The sequence below is a fragment of the Trichomycterus rosablanca genome, chromosome 4 (assembly GCF_030014385.1).
Source record: "Trichomycterus rosablanca isolate fTriRos1 chromosome 4, fTriRos1.hap1, whole genome shotgun sequence".
NCBI lineage: Eukaryota > Metazoa > Chordata > Actinopteri > Siluriformes > Trichomycteridae > Trichomycterus > Trichomycterus rosablanca.
The window spans coordinates 22,789,948-22,804,202 of NC_085991.1; the positions used below are offsets into that span (position 1 = coordinate 22,789,948).

General features: G+C 40.9%; 1 protein-coding gene across 1 annotated transcript in view; it reads right to left on the reverse strand.

The window, feature by feature from the left end:
- plxdc2b (plexin domain containing 2b) overlaps window positions 1–14,255 on the reverse strand; it is a 199,841-nt gene that overhangs the window by 134,691 nt on the left and 50,895 nt on the right. Inside the window, exon 2 of the mRNA XM_062994009.1 lies at window positions 988–1,187. Within this exon, the coding sequence (XP_062850079.1) occupies window positions 988–1,187 (200 nt within the window). The remainder of the gene's footprint in view (window positions 1–987; window positions 1,188–14,255) is intronic.

Below are 14,255 nucleotides of genomic sequence, written 5' to 3' on the forward strand. Positions count from 1 at the left end.
CTAAAATTAAAAGGCTGATTGATATTCTTCTTGTCCACTCTTACTACATATTCTTTTTTACTGTCCAGTTTTAACATTTGTAAAGCACCACAGAAAAGACCACTTTCTGGACAATTATGATTTGTTTGTTTGGAGAGACAAATCATTACATCTGAAGATCTTTTCCAGTTCCTTCTTTCTTATTTTTTTAAAAAACTGTCCACTCCATTAGACACTCCTACCTAGTTGGTTCACCTTGTAGATGTGAAGTCAAAGTTGATCGCTCATCTATTGCAGCTGTTTGAGTTGGTCATCTTCTAGACCTTCATCAGTGGTCAATGGACGCTGCCCACGGAGCCCTGTTGGCTAGATATATTTTTGGTTGGTGGACTATTCTCAGTCCAGCAGGGACAGTGAGGTGTTTCAAAACTCTATCAGCGCTGCTGTGTCTGATCCACTCATACCAGCATAACACACACTAACACACCATCACCATGTCAGTGTCACTGCAGTGCTGAGAATGATCCACCACCCAAATAAAACCTACTCTGTAGTGGTCCTGGGAGAGTCCTGACCATTGAAGAACAGCATTAAAGGGGGCTAAAAAAGCATGCAGAGAAACAGATGGACTACAGTCAGTAATTGTAGAACTACAAAGTGCTTCTATATGGTAAGTGGAGCTGATAAAATGGACAGTGTGTGTAGAAACAAGGAGGTGGTTTTAATGTTATGACTGACGGTGTACATATTGACTGCATCTCTATCAGGGTTAAGCTTAGAAGTAAAGGTGTCATGGTGTAAGGGAGCCTTATCAGCTGCTGGTACTGGTGAGCTGCTTCACTGCAAAAAGTCAATTAAGTGTAAAGAAAAAAAAGCTATCCTATACATGTTAGTGACTTTATATTTGCTAATGTTTTGTCAGAATTATTAAAAGCATAATGTTTTGTCATTATTGGCTTAGCACTTTTTTCTTGCATGGGGGTGTATATGCACTTAATGTGACGTTACCATTATTTGTGAGCTGTTGTCTGCATCCAAATCTGACAACGCTCCAGTTAAATCTGGTGACTCTGCTTCTGAGCTCTCCTGACTGGCTTTGTTACTGGTCATGGGACGGGGCTCTGACAAAAGCCACCGTCTCCTCCTGAGCACTTCCACTGCAACGTCATCATCCTGCGCCAGTCCCTGAACCATGGAGTAGGATGCCCCTGAGAAAGCAAGAGAAAACTCATTAATGGTATAAAAACAAATAAGCTCATTATGAGTGTAAGATTACAGATACAGAAATTAGATTAAACATGATTAGTTCTTAAGTAACAATAAAAGCACTTTAAGTGCTGCTTCTAATTAATATTGTTCATTAGTTAGTGTTAAACTAATGCTGTAGTGTCTTGTAGTGACAACCACTGTTTTTTTAGAACTGACCCTTTGTGTTAACAATACCAAGAGGCAATAAAGGATAAATAAATAATAATAAAGCAGTTCAAATTATAAACATAAAAACAATAGCAGCTTCATGGTAGGGTTACAAATCGTTGCAAAATAGCAGTTTTATCGCTGGTAAACAATCTACCTGAATAGGGGTGGGCGATATGGCCCGAAAATAATATCACGATATTTCAGGTTATTTTTGCGATAACGATATTTTTGGCGATATAACAAAACACTGAAAAATAATTTATTTACTTCGAGAAAAAAATTATGTTCAGGTTTTATTTAGAATTAATATAAGTTAACACAATGTAAGAATTACGCACACTTTTCTGTATTTTGTCTTTCCAGTAAAAATAATGTAACATAATGTAATGGCGGAGTCAGACAATTCTCATAGGGGTGGCCAGACTGAGACCATTGCTCACACAGGGGTGGTACAGAAACTGACACCTTTTTTTATGTGGTCACTCACTCATTTACCTATACAGGCAGTTAGTGCCATGTAGAATTACATCACGAAGACTCGCATAATAATAATAATACGCTTTTTTTTAATTAATTTTCACTGACAAGTAAAAAAAACCAAAATATAGCAGCCTTAACATTATGAGGAAGAATTTCAAAGATATTCCTTTGCAATACTTGATCATTTGGCTGCCAACTTGTGTGTAATGATGACACTCAATTGATCCCCAGAACATGCCAGCGTGAATGCATGGAAAACTAATTTTAATTTTCTTTCAACAGTATGACACAGACTGACCAACACTATTAAGCCAAATCAGCATTGAAAATTTACTTTACTTTTAATAGCCTTCTACAATGCTGAAGCTTCTTAAAACGGAATATTTTCTTTCAAATAAAAGTGTTATTTAACTGCTATTAAATTGTTTTCCAACAAAATCCGCGCAATTTGGCGGATAACCGCCCAATCTTGCAACACTGGAACGGTGGGCCTTTACTCGTAGCGCACCAGTACAGTAGTAGTACTTCTGTGTTGGTGGTTGACATTAATGTTAAGAGTATTCCTGCACTGTTTGGTGGAGGTGCGCTGTTGAATTGTGTCCCTGTGTGAACCTGTGTGCAGAAAAAGTTGCCTGGACTCGGAGTGTTTGGAACGAGCTCCTCCACTGCAGAGCCGCATTCTGCCATACTCGTTGCTGTGCCCAAATGACCCACGTAACGAACGTACGCCATTTGCGTAGCTGTGTGATGTCATTACGTAAACAACGCAGAATATCGCTGTTATTACGATATGGGATTTTTTGTATCGTTTTAAAAATTATACCGGTATTATCGTGAACAATACGATATAGCACACCCCTATACCTGAAGAATTTGTACACAATTTAAAAACACTCAGAATGTTCCAATCTATTTTAATTAAGACCCCCTACAAGATCCTAACAGCAAGGGCACCTATGAAATCTAGTGGCTAATGGAAAGTCATTAACCTCCCAATGTGGTATAATAATGTTTGTGCTATTCCTGGGTGAAATAAATTACTAATAATGTACACCAACTAGGCATAACATTATGAGCACCGACAGGTGAAGTGAATAACACTGATTATCTCTTCATCACGGCAACTGTTAGTGGGTGGGATATATTAGGCAGCAAGTAAACATTTTATCCTCAAAAGTTGATGTGTTAGAAGCAAGAAAAATGGGCAAGCGTAAGGATTTGAGCGAGTTTGACAAAGGCCAAATTGTGATGACTAGACAACTGGGTCTGAGCATCTCCAAAACTGCAGCTCTTGTGGGGTGTTCCCGGTCTGCAGTGGTTAGTATTTATTAAAAGTGGTCCAAAGAAGGAACAGTGATAAACCGGCGACAGGGTCATTGATGCACATGGAGAGCGAAGGCTGACCCGTGTGGTTCGATCCAACAGACGAGCTACTGTAGCTCAAATTGCTGAAGAAGTTAATGCTGGTTCTGATAGAAAGGTGTCAGAATACACAGTTCATCACAGTTTGTTGTGTATGGGGCTGCATAGCCGCAGACCAGTCAGGACACCCATGCTTACCCCTGTCCACCCCCGAAAGCGCCAAAAATGGGCACGTGAGCATCAGAACTGGACCACGGAGCAATGGAGGAAGGTGGCCTGGTCTGATGAATCACATTTTCTTTTACATCACGTGGATGGCCGGGTGCGTGTGCGTCACTTACCTGGGGAACACATGGCACCAGGATGCACTATGGGAAGAAGGCAAGCCGGCGAAGGCAGTGTGAAGCTTTGGGCAATGTTCTGCTAGGAAACCTTGAGTCCTGCCATCCATGTGGATGTTACTTTGACACGTACCACCTACCTAAGCATTGTTGCAGACCATGTACATACTTTCATGGAAACGCTATTCCCTGATGGCTGTGGCCTCTTTCAGCAGGATAATGCGCCCTGCCACTAAGCAAAAATGGTTTAGGAATGGTTTGAGAAGCACAACAATGAGTTTGAGGTGTTGACTTGGCCTCCAAATTCACCAGATCTGAATCCAATCGAGCATCTGTGGGATGTGCTGGACAAACAAGTCCGATCCATGTAGGCCCCACCTCACATCTTATAGGAGTTAAAGGATCTGCTGCTAACATCTTGGTGCCAGATACTACAGCACACCTTCAGGGGTCTAGTGGCAGCAACAAAATATTAGGAAGGTGGTCATAATGTTATGCCTAATCGATGTATGTTTATCCCTCTCATTGGCAAAATCACTGCATGAAACAAAAATTGGTTTAGAACAGTCTAGGAAAAAAATACCTGTTTATACAGACGTGGCACTTTAGAAACATGATTCAAAGTGCATAACAGCTGAAGTATTTGGTTTCTATTAAAATGCTTTCACTTCTTTTACATTCGTTCTGGGACTTGTTTCTACACTCGACTTTTTCCGAGCCCACTCCTTCCTCTGACTTACAGACTGCTTTCATTTGTTCATCTCTTCCTTGTTCACTCAGCTGCCTGTCTCTTTGGCTTTCTGAAAGCTTTTGCTTTTTCAGGCCAGATGGATATGCTAATGAAGTCGCTCCATAAACAAAAACACAATGCCTGTTCTCCCACATCACTATTCTCACAAGGCCAAGGTTTAATTAAAAACTAATGCTGAGCTCTGTGCAGTCATTTACTCTCTAAAATCCTCATTACATTTCAGTCCTGCTAAGTTATACAGATGAGACAAGGATATACAGTGGGTTTAGAAAGTATTCGGACCACTTGACTTTTTGCTTACTAAAGTGTGTTGTGGATTTGATTTTGAAGGGACATAGAAACTGTTTTAATAAACGTTATGCGACACAGAATCAATCACCCATAATGACAAAGGTAAAACTTAATTAGTTGTTCAAAAAGTAAGTAGTGGGGTAAAACATGCTAGCGCACCAGAGCTGGTATTTCGAATACATCGTGACTGGACGGTCACGTGAACAACAGCCAGGGGACGTGTGTCAGCTGCAAAGCTTCTTAGTCAGCAGTGTAGGGTTGTATCGGTAAAGGTGAAAAGTAACGCAATCAGGGTAATTGGATACGACTAGATTATGGGAGAAAATTGGGGGAACAGTCATTGGTGTGGCAGTCAACCTGGCGATCAAGTGCATCCTGTTTGCTTTAATTATCATTTAAACGTGTCTTACCTGTTGCAATTTTAACAGACTGAACATAGTTTGGAAGGGCACACACCTGGGTCTGTAAGTGCCACAATATACACTGCATTAGTAACTATGAAGTCCAAAGAACTATATGTGAATCTCCATTATCAAATTGCAGCATAGATCAGAGCTACACGGTTTTGAGTGTTTTAATGGCAGAGAGAGGCAAGTGGGAAGCCACTGTTGAATAAAACATGAGAATTTGCAAAACAGCATGTATAGGACTATCACTGGAATCACTGGGCGAAAGTCAGTAACACACCATTTACAGGACACTAATTCAGGGCAAGGCCTCTGCCATACCCCCAGACATAGCCAATCATGTCTGTATGTAGACATCCAACCTGCTGATAGCATCGGTGTGGATTCGAACTCTGTTTCCACTGTGGTAACGAGGTAACTAAGAAATGCCTGTAAAATCTAACATAGTGATTCTAAAGTAGGGGAATCATATATTCTGTTCAATTTAGTGCTGGACGATTTTTGGTTAATTCGGTTAATTCAAATTAACGTTTTCACACAATGTTAGAAATGTTACAATCAAGTTTCACAGGTCTGCGCACCAACCTCAGTCGCACGCAGAAGAAGAAAAAACACACACGGTAGTGTTCGAAAACCTAGTGCGCTCTCTACATAGTCAGCATCCTACATGCGCTCCCAACAAGTAGGCTGTTCGAAATCCTAGATCCCTTAAAATCCCATCTCTGTGCAGGCGCCATCAATCAGCCAGCAGAGGTCGTAATTGCACCAGTCATGAGAGAGACCCCATCTGGCTTAGTCCCGCACATATCTAAACAACAGGCCAATCGTTGTTCATGTGGCTGCTCAGCCCAGCCGGCAGGCAGAGATAAGACTCGAACAATGTATTCGAGATCCCAGCTCTGGTTCCAGCGTGTTTTTACCGCTGCGCCACCTGAACAGCAACTAGTTAGATATCTTAAATCTGAACGGTATTTTGAGTGAATAACGACGGAGCATCCAATGGTTCCTTAGCGATGAAGGCAATCCCAGCATTCAGTGTGGCACGATTTTTATCACAAAAAAATAACAAACATGGCGGACAGTGCGGGGCAAAGAACGGAGTTATATTCAAATGTAAATAAATTATTACAGAATTTTTTATTTGTTTAAATGTGTACAAGTGTTATTGTTTGCAAGTTTGGGCTTGTCAGTGACAATTTAACCGTTTTCGGTACACGGAGGGAGATGTTAGTTGACATGGCGTTGTGCCACCTCATCCCATTGGTTTGAATGGCATGATGCTAAATGTGTTAGTTTAGTAAGCGAAACCCAATGTAATCTCTGTCTAAGTAGTGCGTTCGAATAATCTGACTTATAAATCGATGACTTATTAGAATCCTCTCTATCCTCGCAGCTGCCTATGTAGACAGTAAGAGACAGAGATGTTCACAGGCCACAAAATCTGAGTCTGAGTCAAGTCATGAGTCTTTAGGCTAGAGTCCAAGTCAAGTCACAAGTCTTTAGGCTAGAGTCCAAGTCAAGTCACGAGTCTTTAGGCTAGAGTCCGAGTCAAGTCACGAGTCTTTAGGCTAGAGTCCGAGTCAAGTCACGAGTCTTTAGGCTAGAGTCCGAGTCAAGTCATGAGTCTTTAGGCTAGAGTCTGAGTCAAGTCACGAGTCAATATAATATACACAAAACATATCTTGGAAATGTAGCGTAGAAATAAACCAAAAAATATGTAAGTTCAGATAAAAACAACAACAGATTAGCGACTGTATTTTGCCGTTTTACTTCGTGCCATTACTTTCCTACTCATTGTGCAAATGAATGTAATTTCCGTAACAAGAAGGTACCAGTTAAAAGCTTAAACTGATACGTTTTGTTTTCATTACAAAACAAAAGCACGCGATAAATCACGGCACAGCAGCCCCAATCCCAAACACAGCAAAAAATCCATAATACTGCTTACCTTAAACTTCTGTACATCCAGATGCTATTAAATTTATAACCGTGTGTCCCATTAGGAATATAATCCGTTATTTAGTAAATGTGCTTATAATTAAAAGCCTCCAAACTTTTCCCAGTTGTGAAGTAAAACACAAACTCGTTAGAAAACCAATCAAGTGTTTCATTACCACATCATCTGTGTGATGCTGCAAACTAAATACATGCAAATAACAGCATTTCTAACTAAAAATTAAAATCAGAAGGTCTGATTGGTTCAGAAAGCGCTTTTCAAACCATTAGAGCCAATTTTGTAGGAGCGTTTCATTCACACCAGCTGTTTCAGTGAAGTGCACTATGTAGGGTATTCCACCATTTTAAGTGAGATTTTAAAGGTAGGGAGCGACACTTCATTGCTACGCTGGAAGCTCGCTGGAACATTTACTCATTGCGTGCGTTGTGGGTTAAAACGACTGGAGCTTTATTAGAGAGCAGAAAATGACATGATCAGAATATAATATATAATTAATTGTCACAGGTAACTGATGTTAACACATGATGACGCTAAGGACTCTCGTTGTGCACGAGTTGAGTCTGAGTCATTTGAAACGAGTCTGAAGTCGCTGTGTGTGCGACTTACATGTGACTCCCCATCTCTGGTATGAGAGCAAGGTAGCTCACTAGGTTTTCGAACACACCCAGGGTAATGTTAATGTAAGGAGGTTATGCTTGCACATAAGCTATTCCTAAAAATATAGCTAATTAAGATTTCTATTTTGTTTTAATTATTGTTATAATTTTTGTTACAATTATTATTTGCACAATTTAATAATTATAGGTGGTGCTGTTACAATTTTTGCACATCTGCAGTCTTTTAAATTAAAGTCTTTTTTCAATGGCATTATACAAGAACAAACAAAAAAATCGCAATCGGAATCAAGAATCGTTAATACATTTAAATCGAGAATATTTTTTTTGCAATATTTTTAGGTTTTATTCAGGTAGTTCATTGCACACATTAATACCCTGAGCAAAATTCTCTTTCACTCAGCACAAACTTTCACACCCAGTAATGTCAACATATGCATTAGGCATGTCCAAGCATCTTTCTTTTACAATGGCTGATTTGTTCTTTAGCAAGTATCGTGATGCACCCCTGCTTGTAATTAGCTCATTAGCTTGCAGACCATGTATCAGATTTGCATTTTAGCATTTACTATGCAGGGGCCACTCTTGTATATAGGTATCTAAAGCAGTGCCTGAAGCCAAAATGTTCTTTACCAAACTGGAATTAATTGCAGTTCCTTGTGTAGCACTTGTTTTATAAGCCTGAAGGTCATGAAATGTTTTCATGCTTGTAATTTTGACCATCCACTAAATCGACACTGTTCATGCTTTGGCTATAACAACGCAGATAAACCTGCTCTATTGGACAAAGGTCATGCTTTCTTTAGACTCTCTGCAGGGTGATGAGAGAGTGTGGGAATAGTGCACAGTGACACTGAGTGCCAATTAAGCCCGTGACCTTAAAGGTCTACCCCATCACATTTCAACCTCCACTTCATCATGGATGAGATAAGAACTGTTAGGCAGCTGAATCTTTATATCAAGCAAGAATGGAAAAAATGTCCACTTTGTGTTTTGATTTAAATTTTTTCTAATCTTACTGACAAGTACACCGATCAGGCATAACATTTTGACCACCTTCCTAATATTGTGTTGGTCCCCCTATTGCTGCCAAAACAGCCCTGACCCATCGAGGCATGGACTCCACTAGACCCCTAAAGGTGTGCTGTGGTATCTGGCACCAAGATGTTAGCAGCAGATCCTTTAACTCCTGTAAGTTGTGAGGTGGAATGGATCAGACTTGTTTGTCCAGCACATCCAACAGATGCTCGATTGGATTGAGATCTGAGAAATTTGGAGGCCAAGTCAACACCTCAAACTGGTTGTTGTGCTCCTCAAACCATTCCTGAACCATTTATGCTTTGTGGCAGGGTGCATTATCCTGCTGAAAGAGGCCACAGCCATTAGGTGATACCGTTTCCATGAAAGGGTGTACATGATCTGCAACAATGCTTAGGTAGGTGATACGTGTCAAAGCAACATCCACATGGATGGCAGGACCCAAGGTTTCCCAGCAGAACATTGCCCAAAGCTTCACACTGCCTCCGTTGGCTTGCCTTCTTCCCATAGTGCATCCTGGTGCCATGTGTTCCCCAGGTAAGTGACGAACAGGCACCCGGCCATCCACGTGATGTAAAAGAAAACGTGATTCACCAGACCAGGCCACCTTCCTCCATTGCTCCGTGGTCCAGTTCCTATGCTCACTTGCCCATTGTTGGCGCTTTCGGGGGTGGACAGGGGTCAGCATGGGCACCAACTGGTCTGCGGCTATGCAGCCTCATACACAACAAACTGTGATGCACTGTGTATTCTGACACCTTTCTATCAGAACCAGCATTAACTTCTTCAGCAATTTGAGCTACAGTAGCTCATCTGTTGGATCAGACCACATGGGCCAGCCTTCGCTCCCCACGTTCATCAATGAGCCTTGGCCGCCCATGACCCTGTCACCGGTTTACCACTGTTCCTTCCTTCACCTGTCAGTGGTCATAATGTTATTACTGCTTGGTGTATGGTGTACTGTTGTGGCTTTTTCCAATTTATTAAGTTTATGTAGGTGTTTAAAGTGGATATGTGCACAGAAAGTGTAGTAAAAACAGAAGTAGTTAAATAATTTTAGGGGTTTCATTTCTGTTTGAAGGCGCTAGTAAAACAAAAAGAGAAAATAAATCATGCATGCATAAGTCTAATGATATTTCTTTCTATAATTGTTTTACTGACAATACAATACATTCAGTACATCAAAGCTCATTCTGCTCATTATTATACAATTTTTCAAAAGGAACCTCAGGAAAGAACAAAGGTGTAATACTTTCCCACCAGCAATTCTCATTACAGTCTTTGCTCTTTTATCCTCCCAATCATCTAAAGCACCTGAGCACAAGACAAAAGACACAGAGGAAAAATGTAGGCTGAGTAAGTATGAGTAACCGCCGTCAGTATCCAAGAATGTCTATTAGGTTAAAAGCAAATCTGAAGGTAAATTAGCAGCTGTACAGACAGCTGTCACTGACTGTAACTTAAGCACCCAATCACAGTCTCCAAATGGCACTCTGTGAAAGGGCACCACAGCAGGAACGGATTTACTCTTTCTCTTTCATTTCCTTTCACGCAAAGTCTCATGCTTTCTCCTTTCATTTGAAAATAAGCCCTTTCCCTTTCTCTTTTGTGTTGTTAATGCTCTTGCTCTTTGAACAGACAATGTTATTTCTCTGCTTGACCCTAGAAAGCCTCGAGGTTCTATTAAGCAAAAGACACACAATCAGTAGAATACTGGAATTTAGCAGTATGACATGATGCAGGTCTTTACAGCAGGGTTATCATGTAACAGCAGAGTCAAAAAAAAGAATGTATATACAACCCCAAATCAGAAGAAGTTGGGACAGTATGGAAAATGCTAAAAAAAAATACAAATGCAGTGTTCCTTACATTTACTTTGGCTTTAATTTGATTGCAGACAGTTTAAACCCAAGATAATTCATGTTTTGTCTGGTCAACTTCATTTATATACCTCCATTCCTGCATTTCAGGCCTGCAACACATTCCAAAAAAAGTTGGGACAGGGACAATTTAGGGATAGTAATGAGGTGAACAAACTAAATAATGATGTGATTCCAAACAGGTGATGTCAACAGGTGATTGTAATCATGGTTTGGTACAAAAGCAGCATCCAGGAAAAGCCTGGAGTCTTTAATGAACAAAGATGATCAGAGGATCTCCAGTTTGTCAATAAATGCATGAGAAAATGATTGAAATATTTAAAAACAATGTACCTCAAAAAAAGATTGGAAGGGATTTGCATATTTCTCCCTCTACAGTGCATAATATCATAATATCATTAAACCATTCAAGGAATCGGGAGGATTTTCAGTACATAAAGGCAAAGGGTGCAAGCTTAGGATGAACACCCGTGATCTTCGATCCCTCAGACGGCACTGCATCAAGAACCGCCACTTAACAATAGCTGATATAACCACATGGGTGAGGGATTACTTTGGCAAACCTTTGTCAAGCACTACAATACAGAGTTACATGCACAAATGCCACTTCAAACTTTACTGTGCAAAAAAGAAGCCTTATGTTAACCATGTCCAGAAGCGGCGTCGACTTCTCTGGGCTCTGAGGCATCTAGGATGGAAACGTGTGTGGAAACATGTATTGTAGTCAGATGAATCAGCATTCCAGGTCTTTTTTTGGAAAAAATAGACGCCTTGTGCTCCGGACCAAAGACGAAAAGGACCATTTAGACTGTCATCAGCAACAAGTCCAAAAGCCAGGGTCTGTCATGACATGCGGCTGTGTCAGTGCCCTTGACAAAGGTCATTAACACTTCTGTGATGGCAGCATTAATGCATATGCTGCCTTCAAGACGTCATCTTTTCCAGGGACGTCCATGCATTTTTCAACAAGACAATGCAAAACCACATGCTGCACACATTACAAAGACATGGCTGTGGAAGAAGCGGGTACGGGTACTGGACTGGCCTGCCTGCAGTCCTGACCTGTCCCCAATAGAGAGTGTGTGGAGAATTTTGAAAAAGAAAAATGCGACAACGACGACCCCGTACTGTTGCACATCTTAAGACGTGTTTGCAGGAAGAATGAGACAAAATAAAAGCTGAAACACTAAATCACTTGGTATCCTCCTTGGTCCAAAACGTCTTCCAAGTGTGGTGAAAAGGAATAGCTAAATTACAAAGTGGTAAATGCTTTACTGTCCCAACTTTTTTTGGAATGTGTTACAGGCCTGAAATGCAGGAGTGGATGTTTATTACTAAATGAAATGAAGTTGATCAGACAGAACATGAAATATCTCAGGTTCATCCTGTCTGCAATCAAATAATAAAATAAAAGTCAAAGTACATGTAAGAAACTCTGTGTTTTTTATTATTTGCATTTTCCATGCTGTCCCAACTTTTTATGATTTGGTGTTGTAGAAATAATATAATAGAGTAATAGAGAGGTATTTCTTTTTTCACTGTGTTGCTCAAAGCTCTGCTTGGTATTTATTCACCAGCTGACAGCTAGGCTCAGTGCTTAGTAGCAGTCTCAACCTGCCAAAACAAACGTGTATGTGTGTGTAAATACATGTGTGTGATACCACAGCAAACTGTGCATTAGGAAAATGCATTAAAAGCATGCCCTGACTGTATAAAGTGCCAACTATAATAAAGGACCATTAATAAATAAGAAAAACACCTACATTTGTATTGTAAAGGAGCATCTAGGATTACTAAGTAACACAATGCTGGGATAGCCCACTGTATTCTGTATGTTACCTTGTTCCAAAAGGATTATTAATTAGTGATAATTAAGATTTAATTAGTGAAACTGTTCTTATTTTGGGGACAAAAAGGATGAAACAGCGTGCAGTTGCACTTATTACTGTTAGCAGCCTTAACATAATTAATACAAGGCTTAATAAATAAAAAAAGGGTGGAAATGTCTGAAAGAACATTTTTCTTTCATATGTTACATCATACGCCATATGGCCAATAGTATGTGCCCCCCCCCATGATTACGTTGAAGTGTTTTAGCTACACTCCTTGCTACAAGATTGTTAGTAAGTAAGTTAGAGATATATACAGTGTATCACAAAAGTGAGTACACCCCTCACATTTCTGCAAATATTTCATTATATCTTTTCATGGGACAACACTATAGACATGAAACTTGGATATAACTTAGAGTAGTCAGTGTACAACTTGTATAGCAGTGCAGATTTACTGTCTTCTGAAAATAGCTCAACACACAGCCATTAATGTCTAAATGGCTGGCAACATAAGTGAGTACACCCCACAGTGAACATGTCCAAATTGTGCCCAAAGTGTCAATATTTTGTGTGACCACCATTATTATCCAGCACTGCCTTAACCCTCCTGGGCATGGAATTCACCAGAGCTGCACAGGTTGCTACTGGAATCATCTTCCACTCCTCCATGATGACATCACGGAGCTGGTGGATGTTAGACACCTTGAACTCCTCCACCTTCCACTTGAGGATGCGCCACAGGTGCTCAATTGGGTTTAGTCCATCACCTTTACCTTCAGCTTCCTCAGCAATGCAGTTGTCATCTTGGAGGTTGTGTTTGGGGTCGTTATCCTGTTGGAAAACTGCCATGAGGCCCAGTTTTCGAAGGGAGGGGATCATGCTCTGTTTCAGAATGTCACAGTACATGTTGGAATTCATGTTTCCCTCAATGAACTGCAGCTCCCCAGTGCCAGCAACACTCATGCAGCCCAAGACCATGATGCTACCACCACCATGCTTGACTGTAGGCAAGATACAGTTGTCTTGGTACTTCTCACCAGGGCACCGCCACACATGCTGGACACCATCTGAGCCAAACAAGTTTATCTTGGTCTCGTCAGACCACAGGGCATTCCAGTAATCCATGTTCTTGGACTGCTTGTCTTCAGCAAACTGTTTGTGGGTTTTCTTGTGCGTCAGCTTCCTTCTGGGATGACGACCATGCAGACCGAGTTGATGCAGTGTGCGGCGTATGGTCTGAGCACTGACAGGCTGACCTCCCACGTCTTCAACCTCTGCAGCAATGCTGGCAGCACTCATGTGTCTATTTTTTAAAGCCAACCTCTGGATATGACGCCGAACACGTGGACTCAACTTCTTTGGTCGACCCTGGCGAAGCCTGTTCCGAGTGGAACCTGTCCTGGAAAACCGCTGTATGACCTTGGCCACCATGCTGTAGCTCAGTTTCAGGGTGTTAGCAATCTTCTTATAGCCCAGGCCATCTTTGTGGAGAGCAACAATTCTATTTCTCACATCCTCAGAGAGTTCTTTGCCATGAGGTGCCATGTTGAATATCCAGTGGCCAGTATGAGAGAATTGTACCCAAAACACCAAATTTAACAGCCCTGCTCCCCATTTACACCTGGGACCTTGACACATGACACCAGGGAGGGACAACGACACATTTGGGCACAATTTGGACATGTTCACTGTGGGGTGTACTCACTTATGTTGCCAGCTATTTAGACATTAATGGCTGTGTGTTGAGTTATTTTCAGAAGACAGTAAATCTACACTGCTATACAAGTTGTACACTGACTACTCTAAGTTATATCCAAGTTTCATGTCTATAGTGTTGTCCCATGAAAAGATATAATGAAATATTTGCAGAAATGTGAGGGGTGTACTCACTTTTGTGATACACT